Source organism: Scyliorhinus canicula, chromosome 1, assembly GCF_902713615.1.
Source record: "Scyliorhinus canicula chromosome 1, sScyCan1.1, whole genome shotgun sequence".
In the NCBI taxonomy this organism is placed as follows: Eukaryota; Metazoa; Chordata; class Chondrichthyes; order Carcharhiniformes; family Scyliorhinidae; genus Scyliorhinus; species Scyliorhinus canicula.
This window is the reverse complement of record NC_052146.1, coordinates 51,827,582-51,849,796: the sequence shown is the minus strand read 5'-3', so window position 1 is coordinate 51,849,796 and position 22,215 is coordinate 51,827,582. Positions and strand designations below refer to the sequence as shown.

Below are 22,215 nucleotides of genomic sequence, written 5' to 3'. Positions count from 1 at the left end.
GTATTTTGTATAACATCAGGGTACGAGGCAGGGATGCCCCATGTCCCCCCCCCCCCCTTCTGTTTGCAATGGCTATGGAGCCCTTGGCTATTGCGCTGAGGAGCTCAGGTTGTTGTGGAAGGGAATAATGGGGGCGGAAGGCATGGGGAGCGGTGGAACATAGGGTGGGTGTCCTTATATGCAGATGATTTGTTGCTGTATGTTTGGGATCTGAGCACTTGGGTGGGGAGTATAATGGGATTTCTCCAGAGATTTTGAACTTTTTCAGGATACAAACTGAATTTCGGGAAAAGTGAGTATTTTGTGGTCTCCCCTTCGGGGTGGTGGGGGTGGCTGCCATTCCGCCTGGCGTGTCCCATTTTATATAGTTGGGGGTGCAGGTGGCCCGGGACTGGGCATCGGACGTTTAACTAGTTTTGTGGGGAGGGTGAAGGCAGATTTGCTGAGGTGGGACAATCTCCCTCTGTTGTTGGTGGGATGTGTGCAGGCAGTTAAGATAAATGTTTTGCTGCGCTTCCTGTTTTTATTTCAATGTTTGCTGGTCTTTTTGTCTATTTTTCCAGGGGGTGGGCAGGTTGATCTCCTAGTTTGTTTGGATGGGGAAGGTGGTCAGGATTAGAAGGGTGATACTGCAGAGGGGATGGCGGGTGGGGGGGGTTTGGCCTCCCATATTGTTGTATTATTATTGGGTGGCAAATGCAGAGAGAAGGTGTGGGTTTGGAGCAGGTGGTGGGGGGGCACTGTGGGTGAGGATGGAGGTGGGCTCTTGCAGGGGGTCAGGATTGCAGGCTCTGGCAACGGCGCTGCTCCCAATGGCCCCAGGGAAGTGTTCGGTGAGTCTGGTGATGATGGCCACGTTGAAGTTTGGTGGCAGTTTAGACAGCACTTTAGGCTGGTGACTGGGCCGGGTCCGGGGGGGGGATGCCCATCATGCGTTTGAGACGGGGGAATGAATGCGGGGTTTCTGGGATGGGAAGTGAAAGATCTATTCCTGGGAGGGTGATTTGTGAGTTTTGAGGAGTTGGCCAAAAGGTTTGGGTTGGTGCGGGATGAAAGTTTTAGGTATGTGCAGGATTTTGCGAGGGAGATCTTTCCGATCTTCCCGAATGCGCCTGCCTCCTCCTCATTGTTGGAGGCGATGGTGCCAGTGGAGGGTGTTGTCTCAGCGGTTTAGGGGAGGATTTTGGAGGAGGAAGGCATTTCCTTGGGGGGGGGGGGGGGGGAGATGGGCGGAGCACCTTGTGGTGTGAGGTGTTGCGGAGGGTGAATGCCGCAACTTTGTGTGCGAGGCTGGGACTGATACAGTTGAAGGTAGTGTACCGTCCAAGATTGTTGAGCAGCCGGCTGTTCGAGGGGATTGAGGATGTCTGTGAGCGATGTGGGTTGGGCCTCGCGAATCATGTACATATGTTTGGTCCTGCCCGAAACAGGAAAGGTTTTGGAGGACAGTGTTCAAGTACCATCTTGGGGCTCTTACATGTGAATCTGGAGCCCGGTCCCCTCTAAGCCATACTCAGGATGTCGGACCGGCCGGAGCTGCAGGCGGGTGTGGGGGCAGATGTTTTAGCCTTCGCCTCGTTGATTGGTCGCAGGCGGATCTTGTTGGGGTGGTCAGCGTCTCCACCCTGTGCCTTGCATGGCGACGGGGGCCTGCTGGAGGTTTTGACCTGGAGAAGATGAAGTTTGCGCTGAAGGGGTCGAGTGATGGGTTCTACAATTATTGGGGTTTATTAATCATGCATTTTTATGGTACTTGAACACTGTCCTCCAAAACCTTTCCTGTTTCGGGCGGGACCAAACATACATACATAATTCGCGAGGCCCCACCCACATTGCTCACAGACATCCTCAACTCCCTTGAACAGCCGGCTGCTCAACAATCTTGTGAGGTACACTACCTTCAGCTGTATCAGTCCCAGCCTCACACACAAAGTTGAGGCATTCGTTTTGACTGTTGGGGGAGAGGGGCTGGGATGCTTTGTTTGGGGTTATTTTATATTGTAAAATTGTTGAAAATTTGCTGAATAAAAATACGTTTTTAAAAAAAAAAGACTTTTTATAAGCTAAACGTTATAGCTTTTGTTCAATTGGCAGAAATGTGTCAGATTTCAGAAAATCAAAATGAACTATTGAGAGCATTTGTGCTCACTTGATTTTGGATTGCATATTTTCTCCTTGCATGACATGCCCTTTTACCTAAATCCAGAGAGATTTGGGTCGCTTGCACAAAGTGAAGCTGGATTTTGATCAGTTAGAAAGTGAAACTTCCAAGGGAAAACAATCTCAAGTTTTCTGCTGCTTCTGTAGTCAGGATCACAAAGCATTGACTGGAATTGAGTGAAAAGGAATTTCTGAACTGGGTGACTGGTCTATCCCACATTTCTATTGCAAAATGAAGTGATCAATTCTTATTGTGCATTGCAGAGAGGCCTGGCTCAGAGGGTTAACTTGGTTGAATTTGTTTATTTTTCCTATTCCTACCCCACAGAAGATAGTGATTTATCAGAACTGATGAGCATGTTTTGAGCCTTTCTAATTGACATGAGCCGTAGACTACCCACTATGTCTGTTCAATATGCCAATTGATGTTAGTGGAGCATAAATTAAACAACCTGGTTTAGTGCACATTTTATTTGGAAAAACATATTCACTCAAATATCCTTCATCAGTAAATCTACTGGAGAGGGTGGTACAATTGGATTGTTACTTCGAGTTGGTCTTGACTAACTAGTAGTGATTCATTTCATATAGGGTTTCAAATCTTTTTCAATATTCCATCTCATTTCAGTGAGCAGCCTATTGAACTTTTAAAACACCACTTGTTATTTCAAGGGAAAAAGAATCTCAGAAATTGTTGCCTTTATTCACTCTATTAATGTTCAAGGATGTGAGGTTGCACAAACATGTATTTGCGTGTCTTAAATTGATTATGAGCAGAATCATGATTTATTTTTAAAAAAATATGATGCTGGCCCAAAAATCTCAACCTTAACGTCAAACTCAAATAAAAGGCTTATACTTCAGGAAATTATTTATGGAAATGCTCATTTTAACATGTTTTAGTACAGTTTATTTTAAAGCTACTTGTAGGTTTTTGATTGCTTCATTACTTAAAAAAGAAATTCTATGATTATGTTGGTAAACCAGTGTGTTGTGTCACAGAGTTGTCGTGCGGCATTTTAAAGCTCTTTAACTGCTGAACAAATTGTACATATTAGATAAATATGAAACAGCTTGAAATTGAAATAAAATTGATATGATAAAAATCTGATTTTCTATCTAAACAGGGCAGGATGATGCACATTTTGCCATCTACAATAAAAAAGGAAAAAGATGAAGACGTTGATGCATTAGGTTCCTCTACATACAAGAAAAGCAAAGCAGCAAAAGATAAAGCCAGCAGTAACAGGTTGGAGATTAATGCATTGAAATTACAGATTCAAGGACAGCACAGTGGCGCAGTGGTTAGCACTGCTGTCTCATGGCGCGGAAGTCCCAGGTTCGATCCCGGTTCTGGGTCACTGGGTTTCTCCCCACAACCCAAAGATGTGCAAGGTAGGTGGATTGGCCACGCTAAATTGCCCCTTAATTGGAAAAAATGAATTGGGTACTCTAAATTTATATTTTTTTAAAAAAGAAATTACAGTTTCACATGATGGTAGTTACTCAGTTGATAGCTTATGTCTTTGGTCCTAAACGCTTTGCATCCTATAGTTTCATCTAAATTGCTTCACCAAAAAAAGAGATTCTTCCTTCATTGTTGTTTTCTTTTACAATTGAGCAACAAAATGTTGAATTTTGTAACTTTTATTGCAAATTTCAGATTATTCTGTTTTATATGCATATGTGAGATACTTTTTAAATGGTCCCAAGATTCCAAATGCAATGTGCCTGACTAATTGACAGTGAACATATGGCTACGTGCATTGATTGTGGCAAACTGGCACCAAAATGCAGTCTATATGGTGTAGGTACAGCCACAGTGCTGTTGGGAGGCAGTTCAAGGATTTTGACTCAGCAGATGGTGATGGCTTGGATCTAGTGGTGTTCCTATATGTCTGCTTCCCTTGTCCTAGATGGTAGATTGTAGGTTTGGAAGGTTCTGTCTAAAGGGGCTTGGTGAGTTCCTGCATTGCACCTTGTGGATGGTACATACTGCTACCATTGTTCTTCGGTGGTGGAGGGTGTGAATGTTTGTGAATCAGGTGCCAATCAGGCAGGATGATGGTGTTGAGTTGCTTGGGTTGTTGGAGCTGCACTCATCAGGTAAGTGGGAGAGTATGCCATCACACGGCTGACTTAACCTTGTGGACAGGCTTTGCGGAATCAGAAGGATTCCTAGCCCCTGACCTGCTTTTGGTGCCACAGTATTTATATGGTTTGTTTCCAGTCAGTGGTAAACCCCAGGGTGTTTTCCTTTGTGCTAGGTATGACACCAATCAGTAGAGAGTTTCCCTCCCCGGATTCCCAATGACTCCACTTTTGCCATACTCTGTCAATTGCTGCCTTGATTTCAAGTGCAGTCACTCTCTGTCAGTTCTGGAGTTCAGCTATTTTGTTCATGTTTGGACCAAAGCCAGGAGCTGAGTGATTCTGGCAGAACCCAAGTTGAGCATCAGTGGGCAAGTTATTGTTTGATAGCATTGTCGATGGTCTCCTTCTTTCACTTCACTGATATTGAGAGGAGGCTGATGAGGTATTTGGCTAGGTTTGTTTTGTCTTGCTTTTTGTGTACAGAACATAACCTGGGCAATTTTCCACATTGCCGGGTAGATGCCTGTGTTGTAGCTGTACTGCAACAGCTTGGCTCGGCGTGAGGCATGTTTTGGAGCACAAGTCTTCAGTACTGAATATTGTCTGGATCCATAGTTTTTCCAGCATCCAGTGCCTTAATCTGTTTCTTGATCTCGAATGGAGTGAATCAAAATGGCTGAAGACTGGCATCTGTGATTTTGGGGATCTTTAGAGGAGGCAAAGATAGATCATCTACTTGGTACTTCTCAGCCATATCTTTTGCACTGATGTGCTGGGCTCCTCCATTGATGGTGGGGATATTTGTGGAGCCTCCTCTTCCAGTTTTACGATGCAGCACTGCAGAACTGGGATCTGATCCGTTGGTTGTGGGTTTATTTAGCTCTTTCTATCAAATGCTGCTTGGCATGCAAGTAGCCATGTGTTGTAGCTTCACTAAGTTGCCATCCCAATTATCGGTATGGCTAGTGCTGCTCCTGGCATGCCCTCCTCCACTCTTCATTGAACCAGGATTAATTGCGTACTTTGGTAATGGTAGAGTCAGTGGTAATGGTAGAGTCAGTGTATGCTGAGCCATGAGGTTAAAGATTAGACCATAAGATGTAGGAGCAGAAGTGAGACACTCGGCCTATCGAGTCTGCTCTGACATTCAATGAGATGATGGTTTATTTTAAATAACCCTCAATTCCACTTTCCCACCTTATTCCCATAACCCTTGATTCCCGTACTGATTAAATATGTGTCTATTTCAGCCTGAAACTTATTTAGTGACTCAGCCTCTACAGCTCTCTGTGGTAAAGAATTCACAGATTCACTACCCTCTGAGAGAAGAAATTCTTGCTCTCTGTTTTAAATAGACGACTCCTTACTCTTGAGATTATGCCCTATGATCTTAGATTCTCCTATAAGAGGAAAAATTCTCTCATGTACCCTGTCAATTCTATTGCTTCTGACAACCCACAGCGCCTCATAGTTGCCCAGGCTTGGGTTGCTAGATTTGTTTGCAATTTATCCCATTTAGCGTGGTAGTGCCTCACAGCACGCTGGAGGGTATCCTTAATGTGAATACTGGCCTTTATCTCCATGAGGACTGTTCGATGGTCACCACTACCCAATACTGTCATGCAAAGATGCATTTGTGGTAGGCAGATCGATGAAGATGAGGTCAAAAATATTTTTCTCTCTTGGTTCCCTCAACATCAACAACAAACCCATTGTAGTAGCTATGTCCTTTAGGCCAGTCCGGCCTACAGTGGTGCTACCAAGTCACGCTGGACATTGAAGTTTTCTACCCAGAGTACATTTTGTGCCCTTGCCACCCTCGGTGCTCCCTCCCAAGTGGTGATGTAGCGGGTGGGAGGGGTCATGCTGAGAATTCATTCACATTTACCCAATTGAGTTGAGATTTTTTTGGTTGGCGTTAGAAAACTACATTGCCTGGGCTAAAATGTTCTTTACTTCAAGAGATTAATTGAAGGCTTTTTTTTTGGTGTCAGTAATCTCGAATTTCAAAATGTAGCCCAGTCTATTTGGTTTAATTTAAGAGTACTTGCTGATGCAGTATTTGTAGGTCTACTTTTCTATCTCTTGATTACTTTTGATTTCCACAATCACCTGACTGTAGGTTGAAGGAAGGTACATTTTAAATGAATAACATCAAACAGATGCCACACTATCAGTGATGTTCTGATCAGTTAAGTTGTACAGCAATTAGTTTATTTTTTGTCGACTCTTTCTTGAAAGTCATTTAATTCAAATGATCTCATTTATATTTTTTAACTGCTAACTTTGAAATCTGTTGTTTATATTGTTTTATTTCGAGTTACACCAAAATAATTTTTTGGGAAGAAACAGGATTTTTAAATTTGTGAAATTTATTTATCTTTATATACTATGATTGTTTTCCTTGTACATTTCAGCTCGCACAACTGGAACAGCTTATTTATGGGAACTAATGCTGTTGCTGAAGCAATAGCAGCAAAATATAATGCTACAAAAAGCCAAGTGCTTAATCACGTAAGTTTTAATTTGAATGGCACAAGCAATTTTGTGTAGGTCACATGGTTCCATCACTCATAAATGTATTGTAAAATGGGAATGCAATACACTAGCACTTTTTGCAGCACAGTGCATCATAGAATTTCTAGAATTTACAGTGCAGAAGCAGGCCATTCAGCCCATCGAGTCTGTACCGGCCCTTGGAAAGAGCACCCCACTTAAGCCCACACTTCCAACCTATCCCCATAACCCGGCAACCCCACCCATTTTTTTGGACACTGAGGGCAATTTAGCATGGCCAATCCACCTAACTTGCACATCTTTGGACTGTGGGAAGAAACCGGATCACCCACTCCCAACTGAAATAGGATAAACAAATGATCTGCGAGGTGGTGTGCAAGAGCATGCCTTATTATGATGGACCCTCTGATGTTTCAAAAGCACCAATTTGTTTGAGCATATGAATGAAGTAAAATATTTTTCAGCTTCCATTTGTGCTTTTTTAAAAACTTGAACAAAAAGATGATTTTCTTATCTTTTATTTGTTTTGCTGTTAATATCCTCTTTTGTGCTCTGAAATTCTTCTATTTTGATAGGAAGAGAACAGGACTGGGTGGCATGGTGGCACAGTAGTTAGCACTGCTGCCTCACAGCGTCAGAGACCTGGGTTCAATTCTGGCCTTGGGTGCCTACCTGTACGGAGTTTGTACATCCTCTCTGCGTCTGCGTGGATTTCCTCCGGGTGCCCCGGTTTCCTTCCATAGTCCAAAGATAGGCAGCTTAGGTGGATTACCATGGTAAAAATTGCCCCCTAGTGTCCAAAAGATGTGTGGGTTGGATGCAGTTTCGGGGGTGGTGCAGGGAGGTGGGCGTATGTAGGATTTTTCTGAGGGTTGGTGTGAACTCGATGAGCCGAATTATGGCCTCCTGCACTTTAGGAATTCTGTGGTCCTATCCTGACAGGTTTTTTTTCTCCCACTTTGATTTATCTCTGTTTCACACCCCCATCACCCACATACAGACATATACACAACTCCTATAGCCATCCTTAATAGTGTGCCAATCTGTTGCTCCCTTTGAAGCATGCAAAACAGCAGTTGCAGGGGAGAATAATTCATTAAGATAAAGGCAAATTACTGCGGATGCTGGAATCTGAAACAAAGACAGAAAATGCTGTAAAATCTCAGCAGGTCTGGCAGCATATATAGAGCGAGAAACCGAGTTAACATTTCTAAGTCTGCATGACTCTTCGTCAGAGTGAGTATCAGAGGAAGAGTCATCAAGACTCAACGCTAGCTCTATTCTCTCTTTCTGCACTGTAAATTCTATGATTCTATGTCCGACCTGCTGAGATTTTCCAACATTTTCTGTCTTTATTGTTGAAAATAGTTTCTGTCTGGACTGTACGCAGAACAATACTTTTCACTGTACCTCTGTACACGTGATAATAAATCAAATCCAATCCAATATTGTCTCGCAAGAGAAGGTTTTGAACTCTACTTATTTTGCCAAACAGTTCAATGATCTGCTTCTGGAATTGTATGGTGTCTCAAGTTGAAATCAAATTGTCTTGCCCAAGGGCACAGACCGACAAGTTTATCTGATACAGAAATGGTTTTGTAATTCCGAGTTAAAGCCCAAGCTAATTCTTTCGTAAATTGCTTGGATCTTGACTCTGGATTTGCACTATGTATCAATGCTACAGTTGTTCTGTGACAGTGCCATAAACATCTTCATTGAACAAACGTTTGACAAAGTTCTGCATGGCTCACTGTGCTTAGTCATAGATACTGTCGTGTTGGTCTTCCAAGATATCATGAGGTCTGAAACCCAAAAACACAAACAAGGTTTACCATTTGGTCAGTTTAACCTTTGCTGGCGTTTAAACTGAACTATATAAAAAAAAAAAATTGCTGACTTGCATGGAGATAGGGATGTAACATTGGATTGGATTTGTTTATGGTCACGTGAAAAGTATTTTTCTGCGTGCAACTCTAACAAATCATTTAGTACAAAAAAAACCCAACATAATAGGGCAGCACATGGTATACAGTATAAATAGACACAGATATCAGGTGAAGCATACAGGAGTGTAATATCAGTCAGTTCAATCCATAAGAAGGTTGTTTAGGAATCTGGCAACAGCAGGGAAGAAGCTGTTTTTGAATCTATTCGTGTGAGTTCTCAGACTTTTGTATCTCCTGCCCGATGGGAGAAGTTGGAAGAGTGAGTAAGCCGGGTTGGGGGGGGGGGGTCTTTGAAATGAATGAAATGAAAAATGAAAATCGTTTATTGTCACGAGTAGGCTTCAAATGAAGTTACTGTGAAAAGCCCCTAGTCTCCACATTCCGGCGCCTGTTCGGGGAGGCTGTTACGGGAATCGAACCGTGCTGCTGGCCTGCTTGGTCTGCTTTCAAAGCCAGCGATTTAGCCCTGTGCTAAACAGATCATAAGGCATATGTAAGATTTGTTCTAACCAGTGGAATCTGGCTAAACAAAGATGTATCAAAAAGCAAAAAATGGGGTACAATTGCTCAGGATTCAAAATCCATGTTCCAGATGGATACCATTTTTTCACATTAATGATTTTTGTACTATTTACAGGGTATTTATTTAGTCGAGCATATAGTTCTCCTCATGATTTAGTTTTTACTGGTAGCATTATAGGAAGGATCTGAATGTTGTTAAGAAAATACAGAGAGAGATGGCACAGTGGCTAGCACTGTTACTTCACAGCGCCAGGGTCCCAGGTTCGATTCCTGGTGCTCAGGTTTCCTCCCACAAGTCCCGAAAGACATGCTGTTAGGTGAATTGGATATTCTGAATTCTCCCTCAGTGTACTAGAACAGGCACCCAAGTTTGGCTACCAGGGGATTTTAAAGTAACTTCATTGCAGTGTTAATGTAAGTCTACTTGTGACAATGAAGATTATTATTATTAGGAGATTTTGGAGAATAGTTTCAGGGATGCAGATTTAGCTGCCAATTTAGGTTGGATTAGCTGATTGTTCTCCTTGGAGCAAAGGAGATTGAGAGAAGATTTTATAGATGTATACAAGATTATGACAGGTTTGATGAAGAGATGTAGGGCTGCTGTGAGAGAGAATTTTTTTACACAGCAAGCAGTAAAGACCTAGTAATTATTGCCTCTGAGCATAGCGGAAGTCCTGTTTCAAAAGGAAATTGGATGGTTACTTGAGGAAAATAAGCTTGCTGGACTATGAGGGCAGAAGAGAAGAAATGGGATCGTCTGGATTGCTCCCACATGGAATTGATGGGTTGACTGGCCTCCTCTTTTGCTGTTATGATTCTATGGGAATTCCCAGAGTATGTACTGCTTAAGGTATTGCTGAAGGGCTAACCTATTTGTTCAGTGAATCAGTGTTCATGGATTTATACATCTCTTTGGAACTCATCTGTAGGTTTTCGCATTTCAAAAATTATTTGCATATAGTCTTTAGGGGTCCAAAATAGATAATTCATATTTATTGTATGTGTTGAAATTCAGCTGCCAGTTTACTCATTCACTTAATATATCAATGTCTCTGCAATTCTGTGTTGTCGCCTACACTAACTGTGCCATCAATGTTTGTGGCATCGGTAAACTTAGATGTATTGGCTTCAACTTGTGTTATCTATGTCACTGGCAAATATAGTAGATAGTTAAGGCCCCAACAAAGACCCTTGTGGGACACCTTGCCACTCATACATTTAAACAAAGTACATTTTTAATGTAATCGTTCAGGGGATCTGGACATTGTTGGCAGTACCAGAACTTACAAGGTATGCAGCAGATTTAGAAAAATAATTTCATTTTTGGTGAAAACCTGCCACCTGCTGTGTTCTTGTGTGATGACATTCACAGGAAAGAATGGGAGCTATTATTGCTCAATAAAGCTGAAATAATTAGCTGCACTGGATCATTTTGATCAAATTTGATGGCTAGCGCATGCTATATAAATTTACGTATGTGATGAGATTAAGGTAATAGTCTTGTATTTAAATTTGGGTAGCGTGAAGAAACTGCCGGCATTTTATTAATCACTGCATGTCCTAGATGTTTTCTTCTCTCGGGCAACTGTTTTGTACAAATGCGCTGACCACTTTCACAGACACATGGTCTCCAAATTTAATCTTGCTTTGATGTTTTGAAGGAAGGACAAAGCAGTGTTGCAGTCCGCATGGCCCTGGGTGAGACTCAGATTGTACAAGAGACCAGGCAGTTCTTGATGGATAATGGAGTTAGTTTGGACTCCTTCAGTCAGGTAAGACAATTGAAATAAATACAGCTGACATTTCAGACAAGTGTTAATAACTTTGTTGATTAATGCATTAAACAGTAACATTATTGTATTTTTTTCACTGTTGCTGAAGCATAAAGCAGGCGGTAATTAATCTCTTGTCCAACAGCTTGAACATGCTGCAGAAACGGAGTACAAGAAATCACAACCAGTACTTCAGTTAACTATTTAACAGTTTTCTTTTTTCAAAAAATCATCTTTTGTCGACAAAATGCGGATTATAAATCCAAAGACTGAGTTGACTCTTTCAGGTTATTTTGTATTTATTACTTGTTTCTAATATTCAATATTTAACAAAGTATTTCAATTGATTGGTGTGCTTTTTTTTTCCTGGTAGATTCTCCCCAGTGTGAAATCAAACTTTAACAGGAAAATAAAGATTAGAAAATAATGCCACAATGAAATTTTGTATTTTTGTAAAGTCCAGATAGGAATTAACATGTTGTATGTTATTAATAGGAATACAGGATACAAGATTGTAGCTTGAATACATTCAGAACTTGAATATTACTGAGACAGGTTGCTGAAGCTATTTTATTCTTGCATTCGCCAGGAGAAACGCACACACACACCAAAATTTGTATAGGAGAAAAGGGGCGCTGATTGATTGGTACCTTTGACTGGCTGAGGTGTTGCCATGGCAAATGCAGCATGGAACTACAGGTTCTCCATGCTGCGTAATTCAAAAAAGACACAAGCCTTAAACATATTCCTTTGTTTACAGAGAATGGGTTCCAGTGTTTGCAGAGGATGGGTTCCAGTGTGTAAATTTATGCCGCTTCTAGCAAGCGCAAATGAGCTGCATTACAAGCTTGATTGATTATCTTAAATTAATTTGTGTAGTTATTGGCTCCTTCAGGATTGTTCTGCAAATGCTGCCCATCATGAAATCACAATTTAAGAGTCAGCATTTTAATTTGAGTATGGTCTGCACTCTACCTATTACAAACAGCTGGAACTTGTTGATTTATTTGATCAACCAATCATCGGGACGTAAGACTATGCACCTGGCATTACCTGATGTTACAAAATTGTGTAAAACATCTTTTGGATTGGCGGCTGCATATTAATAGTGGAAAATACCACTCAGCTTGCCACCATATAGTAGCTGCCTGAAATGGTTTGCTTAATCTGTTGTTTACATTTTTGAGAAACGTTGCCTTTCTAGGGCAGTGTGAGGTAGACTGGGCACTTTTCAGGTATGAAAGTGGTGTCATTTAGCCCATTTGTGAATTTGCACCGAACAATGATCTGAACGTGATAGCCATTGCCCTGCTGGATATCTGATGTGCTTTGTTTCTCCATTAAACTTAGAAAATGTGCAAATGGCTAGGGCTCTATTTATGACGGGGTCAATTTTATAGCATGTAGAGCTGTACAATAATATTATTAGTGTCACACGTAGGCTTACATTATCACTGCAATGACGTTACTGTGAAAATCCCCTTGTTGCCACATTCTGGCACCTGTCCGAGTACACTGAGCGAGAATTCAGAATATCCAATTCACCTAATAAGCACGTCTTCGGGACTTGTGGGAGGAAAATGGAGCATCTGGAGGAAACCCACACAGACCTAGGGAGACCATGCAGACTCTGCACAGACAGTGACCCAAGTAGGAATCGAGCCCGGAACCCTGCCGCTGTTAAGAAACTGCTAACCACTGTGCTACCATGTATGAATCTCAACAAGTATATTGACAGATGAAGATAGACTTGAGATAGACAGTAGTGGAGAAACGATTGGGGAATTTCTCAACTCACATATCGAAGGAAGAGAATGTGCTGGACTGCTCCATCCCAAATGTAAAATGGAGCGCTGGATGGAGCATATTTAGCTATGTAAGGAAAAATGAGACTAACAAATGCACTAAAGGTGAACTCAAATGGATCAAAAGCTGCCTCTTTCGCTACTTAAAGGGAAAGAGCAGGAATCGTGTGACTAATTGGATAACATTTTCAAAGAACTTGCATGGACATGAATAGTCAATTGGCAACTTCTGTGACTACTAATTCGGCATGTAATTGTGGTAATAACAGCTCTAATTTTTAAATTAAGTTACATACAATATTTTCTTTTGCGTGATATTTACATGTATGTTTCATACTTTTCTAGGGTTCTGGGAAAAGAAGTAAAACAGTTATCCTTGTGAAGAATATTCCTGCAGGAACACAAGTGGATGAATTGGAAAAAGTATTTAAGAAATATGGAGACCTTGGACGGGTTTTGCTTCCATCAGCTGGTGTAACTGCCATTGTGGAATTCCTGGAACCGACAGAGGCCAAACAAGCATTTACAAAACTTGCATATTCTAAGGTAGATCCCATGAAAGGACTATCATAAATCCAAATTTATTTTTGTCATTGAATTTAAAGCTTCAATGGTGCAAGACAGAGCTTTTTAACCTTCTGGCACCATTGATTCAAATAACCAACAAAGACCGGCAGTTCACTGGTGGAGGAATCCTCTGCTTCTGCAAGCAGTGCACCTCTGACCTTGGGTTTTCTGGAGGGGTTCAGTTGTTTCATTGAGCATTTCCATTGACAGTGGTCGGAGCAGATAAACCTGCTGCCAGCGAAGGCCGCACCATCTCCCATTGCCAGGAAACAGGCAAAGAAGCCGGAGAATCCCGCCCCTGATTAGAGAAGTGAACCTAAATGGAGCTGCAGTTCCAAATTTCCTTTGGAGACTAACAAAGCACTGGGACTTATTCCTAGGGGTGTTGACCTCAAAGCTAATGAAGCTGTATTAGATTTCTGTAGGACCTGATCAGAAGCAATTAGAATACTGTACACAGTTCTGGTCTTCATATTACAGAAAAGACATGTAAATCGTTTTTGCATTTGCTTTATTGTTTCTAAGTATGGCGCTTGACAGATTGCAGCCAATAGACAAGACTGAACAGGATGGGGCATTTCTCAAGGAGAGAAACTTAAATGGTACAAACAGCAAAATATTGTGGAAGCTACAAACCTGAAACAAACATGAAATGCTGGGAATACGCAGCAGGTGCTCCATCATCTGTGGGGCGAGTAACATCTACCAGGAACATTATATCTATTTTTCTCTCCACAGATATTTCAAAACTTAAAAATTATAAATGGCTTGCGTAGATGTAGAGAGAATGTTTCTGCTATGGGAGAATCCAACTATAGGCTAAAAATCCAAAATAATTACAATAAATCTAGTCGGCAAATGAAGAGAAACTACTTTTACTGAGAGTGGTTTGAATGGGGAACTTAAAACTACAGAAAAGGCAGATTGTTTTGATACTTTTAAAAGAAACTGAATGAGTACATGAGAGAAAAAGGAATAGAAAGGTCAGTTTGAAAGGCTGAGATGAGGCGGATGGAATTGGAGGAGACATGTAAGGAGGATACAAACCAGCAGTGACTAGTTAGCCTGAATGGTCTGTTTCTGTGCTGTATCTTCTATCTAATTCTGTTCTTTGTAACTGTAGATTCTTATATGTGTAGGTTTTAAGTTTTACAGGTTAAGGGCTGCAAGTCTGCATTTTATTTTCCAGATGAGGAAAGAACCATGTGCAAACCATTCACAGTTGCAATTGCTCGCTGAAACATTACAAAATTCTATGCATCATTTATAATGTATTTAGAATTGCCGTTTTGATTTGGAAAGAATGCAAGGCATTGGAACCTCATTTCTACATCTTTAAAATATAGTGGAGTCATTTTACATTTGTTTATTACCACAGAAATAAATAAGTATTCACAGCTCTAGCTGTATTGCCAGGGTTTTGCCGGTTTTATCCATTGCTACCAAAGTGAAATATCTCTCTAATCCCTGTTAATATTTAGTTCCAGCATGTTCCACTTTACCTGGAATGGGCCCCAATGGATGTGTTCTGTAGCTCAAACCCAGAAATGAAGAACCCTGAAAAGAAACCGAATAATACAGGTAACTTCTTAAGTGTTTTCACAAGATATGGGCATTGTTGGCAGGCAAGCATTTACTGTCCGTCCCTAATTACTCTTGAGAGGGTGGTGGTGAACTGCTTCTTGAACTGCTGTAATCCATATGGTACCGAGACACCTGTTAGGAAAGGAGTTTCAGGATTTTGGATCTGCAGTCAAAACAGTCTTAGTGAGTTGCTGCAGTGCATCTTGTAGATTGTACATGCTGTTGCCACTGTGCATCGGTGAAGGTGGGAATGAATTTTGAAGATGGTGGATGGGGTGCCAATCAAGCAGACTGCTTTGTACTGGGGCTGTCAAGCTTCTTGAATGTTGTTAGAACTGAACCCATCCAGGCAAGTAGAGAGTATTCCATCATATTCCTGATGTGCCTTGTATCAGGTGGACAGGCTTTGGGAGTCATTAGATGAGTTATTGTCTGCAAAATTCCCTGAACTTTTTTTTTAGCCAAAGTATTTATATGACTGGTCCAGGTCAGTTTATGGTCAACGGTAACTCTCAGGATGTTGCTGGTGGCAGATTGAGCCATGATAATGCCATTATGCCCAAGGTCAAATGGTTGGATTCTCTCATGTGGGAGATAGTCATTGCCTAGCACTTGTGTGGTATGAATGTTACTTGCCACTTCTCAGTCCTAGCCTGAATGTTGTTCAGGTCGTGCTGCATATGGGCATGGATGCATTAGTATCCGTGGAGCCATGAGTGGTGCTGAACATTTTATAAACATCCGCACTCCTGACCTTGTGATCGAGGGAAGTCAATTGATGAAGCAGCTGAAGGTGGCTAGGCTTAGGACACTACCCTGAGAGTCCTGCAGTCATTTTATGGGACTAAAATGATTGACCTCCAACAGCCACAACCATCTTCCTTTGTGCTAGGTATGACTCCAACAAGTGGACAGTTCCCCTGATTTCTACTGACTCCAATTTTGCGAGGGGCCCCTTGATGCCGCAGTCAGTCAAGTGCAGTCACTCTCACCCTACCTCTTGATTCTGCTCTTTTGTTCATATTTGGACCAAGGCTGTAATGAGGTCAGGAGCTGAGTGGCAGGCTATTGCTGTGGAAGTATGCATCATAATACCATCGATGACCCTTCCGTCACTTTGGTGATCGAGAATAGATTAATGAGGCAGTAATTGGCCGAGTTGGATTTGTATGTTTTGTGAACACGTGTGGGCAATCTTCCACATTGCCAGATTGTTGCCAGTGTAGTAACTGTACTGGAACTGTTTGGCTCAGGGCACGGCAGGTTCTGGAGAACTAACCCACAGTACTATTTCTGGCATGTTGTCAGGATGCCTAGCCTTTGCAGTGTCCAGTGCCTTCACCTGTTTCTTGATATCGTACATAATAAACTGAATTTGCTGAAGACCGGCATCTGTAATCCTAAGGTTCTTGGGTGGAGACTAAGATGGATACTTCTGACTGAAGGTGGTTGCAAATGCCGTAGCCTTGTCTTTTGTACTGATGTGTTAAGTTCCCCCATTATTGAGGATGAGGATATTTGGGGAGCTGGCTTCTCCAGTTTGTTGTTTAATTGTCCACTATCATTCATGTCTAGATGTGGAAGAAGTTAGATGAATCTGTTAGTTGTGGGATTGCTTATCTCTGTAGAATTGAATGATGCTCCCACTGTTCAGCATGCAAGTGTTGTTGCTTCACCAGGTTGGCACCTAAATTTTAGGTATACCTGCCTACTGGTTCTTGTGGGGTGAGGGATGTGAGAGAGAGACAGACAGAGAGAGCGATAATTGGACCAAGCCACGCTCACATAAGAGGGCCTTCAATCTACTTCAGGCCTACTTAGCTGGTGTCTACCGGTCTCCCAGGATCTACCGGCCTCCCTGGGGAGGCTGCAGCTGGGTGCCATTCAATACTGGTCTACACAAACGTAAACCAGGCAGAACGGCACCCGGGATCTCCCAGGCCATTGGAGGCCCCTGGGTGGTCCCCTGGCACTGCCAATGTGCCTGGGTGGCACTGCCAAGCTGGCAAGAGCACTGCCAGGGTGCCAGATTGGGAGTGCAAAATGCCCGGGTGACGCTGCCAAGGGTCAGGGACAGAGGGGGACCATCCCCATGAAAGGAGGGTGGTAATGAAGGGTGGGAGGGGCTGCAGGACAGTTAAGAAGGTGTCTCTATGAGGATGGGGGCGGAGGGATGACGAGTGGGGGTCCTGGAAGGGAAGGGCCTCTAAGGGGGTTTGGCGGGGGGGCTGAAGAGGCATGTCATAGCGGGGTGTCCTCACTTGGAGGTGTGTGGGGTAATGCCTATATGTGTGTGTGGGGGAGAGGGTTGACATTGGCCATGGATGGGGGGACAAGCTCACTTAGAGATCAGGGCACCCTTCCAAAATGGCGGCCTGATCTCCCCGTTCAGCTCCCCCGTGATGAAACAAAATTGAAGTGTAGGTCAAACGGTGGTAAACTGTCCAGAGCTCAAAAAAGTGACCAAGTGTTGTTAGATAGAGGTGAGGAGCTCACCGGCACTGCTGGCAGGAGATTCCCAGCAAAACCCACCACAAATGACACTTCGAAATCTTTCCGTTAAATCGCACCCGTAATTTATCTTGCACAGCTGATATCACTCTTACAAAATTACTTAATGGTAGCCACTGGTAATTTAAAAGAAAGTGATCAGCTATGAATTCCTTGCAGTGAGTGCACCATTGTGATATGACAATAACTTGTTCACCACTGTCCTGAAGCTTTTTGGGACCATTTAGAGGCCGATTTAGCTCAGCTGGCTGGACAGCTGGTTTGTGATACAGAGCAAGGCCAACAGCATTGGTTCAATTCTTATACTGGCTGAGGTTTTTCATTAAGGCTCCGCCTTCTCAACCTTGCCCCTCACCTGAGGTGTGGTGACATTTGGGTCAAATCACCACGAGTCAGCTCTCCCCCTCAAAGGGAAAACAGCCTATGGTCACCTGGGACTATGGTGACTTTGCTTACTTTAAAACATTTTCAAAGTGCTTCAGCAGTTCAGGCACTCTTGAGTTAATCTGCAACACATTTGTGCAATATCATGAAATCAAAGTAGAACCAAGTAGAACTTAAGCTATGTGCACACTGACATGTCAGGCACAAAACAAATTAATCCAAAGCCAACCTAAATGTCACATAATGCATGCATTTTATTCTGGGGTGAAGGAATTTTGAGCATTTTCCTTGCATACCCATCTCAGTCTGATTCGCTCCCACACTATCACGGATGTCTACCTGACTCTACAGATAAATTTCCCATGTAAGGTTTTAGGGATAAGGGAGATGTTGAGGTTAACTTTTATTTTCTCTTCCGTATGGGAACCCTCTAACCTCTGGGACCTACAGGTTGCAATGTGGTTGCTCTCCTCTAATTCTGGCCTGGGCACATTCCCAATGTTCACCACCCTTTTGCTGGCTGCTGTGCCTTCACCTACCTCGACCCTAAGCGCTGAGATTCCTTCCTTAAACCTTTCCTACCTCTCATGCTATCCTTAAGATTCTCCCTTGAAACCAACTACTTCGGCCAAGCGTTTTTAAAATAAATTTTGATTAGTCAATAATTTTTCTTTTCCAATTAAGGGGCAATTTAGCGTGGCCAATTTACCTAACCAGCACATCTTTGGGTTGTGGGGATGAAACACACTCAGACACGGGGAGAATGTGCAAACTCCACACACAGTGACCCAGGTCCAGGATTCGAACCTGGGTCCTCAGCACTGCAGTCTCAGTGCTAACCACTGCGCTGCATGCCACCCTTTCAGCCAAGCTTTTGATCACCTGTGCTTTTATCTCTCTCTTTATGTCGCTCTGTGTCAAATTTCCTGATTCTACCCTCTGCAAAATACCTTGGAACATTTTACAAATTTGGAGATGCTTTACGAATGCAAATTCTTGCTTTGGTTTTCAATAATTGGAAAGATGTCAGTAGATTTTGCTAATTTTAAGTCCTTTCTCTGGATCCAGTACACTCTTACCTTATTATGCGCGCAAGTAAGTTTAGTTTTCGTACCTTCAAAAATGTATTTGTAAAAAAAAAAATTGTCTTCTGTAGGATGTTCAATAAATTGTTTAATTCAATCATAAAGGAGAGCAGTACAACAGTCTTCGGAATTGCAACATAATTCTAAAAAGTGCTTCAAAATGAGAATAATATCAGAAATTGGGGACTGAATCCTGAACTAAGGCCTGGTACCCTATTTTCACAAAATAACCCAGAATATTTTACTCGGTCAATTATAGAAAATTCATATAACACTAAATTTATATTATAAAATATAAAATTTAGAAAAAGTTTGGATACATAAAGATTCACCAAGTGAAAATGTGTCAGAACAGCAACTGAGTTTCTTGAGTCAGAGAGATGGGCAGCGCAGAACATTAATGTGCATGCATGAATGTTTCTACTTGTTCAGTGACGTATTGTAAAGTTGAATTTCCAAGCAATGTCAATTTATAAATGTAGCTGCTGTTTGTCATAACTTGAACGTTGTACGGCCAAGGACAGTTTGTCTAACTTCTCCTTAATGTTACTCACCTGATGAAGGAGATGTGCTCGAAAGCTAGTAATACCAGTTCGACTTTAACCTGGTGTTGAAAGACTTCTTACTGTGCCCACCCCAGTCCAACGCAGGCATATCCACATCATTGCTGTTTGAAAAGTGATAGGACAGCTCACTGGAACTTCAAAATCAGATTGTTTATTTTAATAGCTCTGTAGGAATGCATTAAGTCAGGGTAGCAGCTGTTTCTCTGACCACAATTTTTTTTGAGTCATCTTGCGTGCTTCATAGAAAGGGAAGGGACAGCCCCGCAGCTGTTTCTCCCCCCCTCCCCCCCCACCCCAATTCCAGGAGTGCTGGCATTGAGCCCCCCCCCCCCTTTAGGTCCTGCCGACTTCTAGTCAGCATCAAGGCCCCTCCTGGCGAGTGACACCCCGCTATGGGGTCACCAAATGTCCCCCTCCCCTCTCAATCCTTCCCTTCATGGCCATGCTGGCAGTGCCAACCTGGCAGTACCGGGGGGCTGTTGCTGGGCACTTCTCTGCCATGTCTCCGACCGCCAGGGGGCTCCAATGGCCCCCGACATAGTCATCATACCTGGAATTCGATCAACGAGACCAGTAGTAGTTCCCGCCAGCCTCAGATGCACCAGCGTGGGGGTGTGGGGGGGGGGGGGGGGGGGGAGGGAGGGAGGGAGAGAGATTACCGGGAGCTAGCGGCTCCGACGTCAAATGCTCTGAGCATACTTAAATGCTCATTTAAATATGCTGATCTGGTTTACGCCCAGCGAGTTCGTCAAACAGATTGTGTCAGGTGCCATGGGACCGGGAGAATCACGCTCCGTTTGGAGTCCTAGTGCAAGCCCTGTTTAGGGCTCTCCCGCTATTCTCCCAGAATAGAGGGATGTGCGGCAGGCGCAATGTGGGCAGAGAATTGCCCCCATTGTGAGACAAGTTTTGCATTAAAAATAGTTTCACACACAGGCTTAAAATGCTACATGTTCCAATAATTGCTCTGGAGGTTTTTTGTATGGATCATTGTAAAGTACATATCTTTGTTTGTAATAGAATATTTATGGCATATGTCCATATGCATGTCTATAGTAGCTTTCAGTCACTGTTTCTCCATTTTAATCCAACTGTAAATTTAGCTTTGTGGTTGTTTTCATCTCAAACAATGCTGTCACTCCAGTTTTTGAAAACATGCAAAACTGACGTCTTTTTTAAAGGATGTTCTTATTTAAAAATATTCTGTAACTTATTATACAATCTTAAAGCATCCAATGATTATTTGAGTTCAGATCACCTGAGAAAATAATAAAGAAGCAAAACAAAGCCTCTGTTGTCCAACAGGACACCATGCTTACTGTGTAAGCAGTACATATGACTGCATTGTATTAGTGACAGGCTAATACCTGTCCCAGTGCTCTCTCCTTTCTTCTTCAAGGACATGACTCATTTTGAACTTTCATGGTTTTTTCATACGTATATAAGGCTGCAACAGTGGCCTTTGGGGGAGGTGAGCCTTGAGCTTTGAGAATGAAAGCAGCAATGCCAATCTGGCTACTAGTCACCAGGGAGCTATTATCTTACTGTGCCGAGACCCAGGCCCTGTAATAATGAACTTCAGGGGAATGCTTAGCGAAGGCTGCAGTTCACTGATAATAGCTTTTGTTGTGCAGGATGTGCTTTGCATGCAGAAAGCCTCAGAATTTTGTAGCTCAAGAATAATGTAACTGCTTTTTGCTTTGCGTGACTGCATTTTATCGTGCGAGCCACAGATGGAGGTGCATTTAAATCTTTTTGCTGATGGATTAACTGTCAATGATTTATTAATTTCCCCAGAGTTGACAGAACCCTTACTTACTAAATTTAAGCAAATGAAATATTTTAAATTTTCTTTCGGATGAAATAAATAGAAGAAATTAAAAACACCTGAGCATTAAAGTGAACCCTTGTGTGTAGATTTTTGGTGAGCTGAAAAAGCGATTCATTTTTACAAGTGTTGGGAGCATTTGACTGGGGGAATTATTGCCACTGAATATTTTTCTATTTTATATAAATCTCTGTTAACTCTTAAGTAAGTGAATATTTTAATTTTCATCAAATATTATTGTGCTATCAAGGGTCTTGACAAGGTCATGCAAAGCATAGGTTGTCAACCTATGTGTGGTTTTACAATTCTATTGACACCTCATAACAGGGTTCAGCCAGGTTCATCAACCCCTACACCACATGTATTTGAATATGCCATATAAACTATATTTTTATTTTATGATCCCTGAAGTTGGCCTGTTTTTCTTTGTGTTCATTAAATGGAAGCATTCCTTTTTAATTAATGCAAACTTGGGTTCTGTCTAACGTGAGATTGAAAAACAATCAAAGTGTGTTGTTTAACTGTAATACCTATGTTCTTTATTGCAACAGTTTCTACGCTAATGCAATTATGTTTCTTTATACTACCAAGTGGTGCAACCAACACCCTCGTTCTTGTCGTGCTGTAAGGAATCAAGACTGAGTTATGCTCGACTTCTAGTCGCAGCATGTAGCAAGTAGTCGCGCACGAGGTGGCTCCCACCAGGGTACTTTATTTTTAGCCCTTGTCACCCAATTTGTTTGGGATGTTTGGATTAACTTGATGGAAAATGTGCAGAAAGAGCAGGACAAGGAAGCCAGCAAGTAAAGAGTCATCGATGGATTTGAAGCCTCTCGAGGCTCTACTACTGAGAAAATGGCAGAGGCCGCTA

General features: G+C 42.3%; 1 protein-coding gene across 5 annotated transcripts in view; it reads left to right on the top strand.

Moving 5' to 3' along the window:
• Positions 1-22,215, top strand: part of rbm19 (RNA binding motif protein 19) — a 377,192-nt gene that overhangs the window by 64,576 nt on the left and 290,401 nt on the right. For all 5 annotated transcript variants that reach the window (XM_038790721.1, XM_038790712.1, XM_038790730.1 and 2 more), the window contains exons 12-16: positions 3,288-3,409; positions 6,672-6,768; positions 10,904-11,014; positions 13,165-13,365; positions 14,868-14,967. In XM_038790721.1, coding sequence (XP_038646649.1) covers positions 3,288-3,409; positions 6,672-6,768; positions 10,904-11,014; positions 13,165-13,365; positions 14,868-14,967 — 631 coding nt within the window. The remainder of the gene's footprint in view (positions 1-3,287; positions 3,410-6,671; positions 6,769-10,903; positions 11,015-13,164; positions 13,366-14,867; positions 14,968-22,215) is intronic.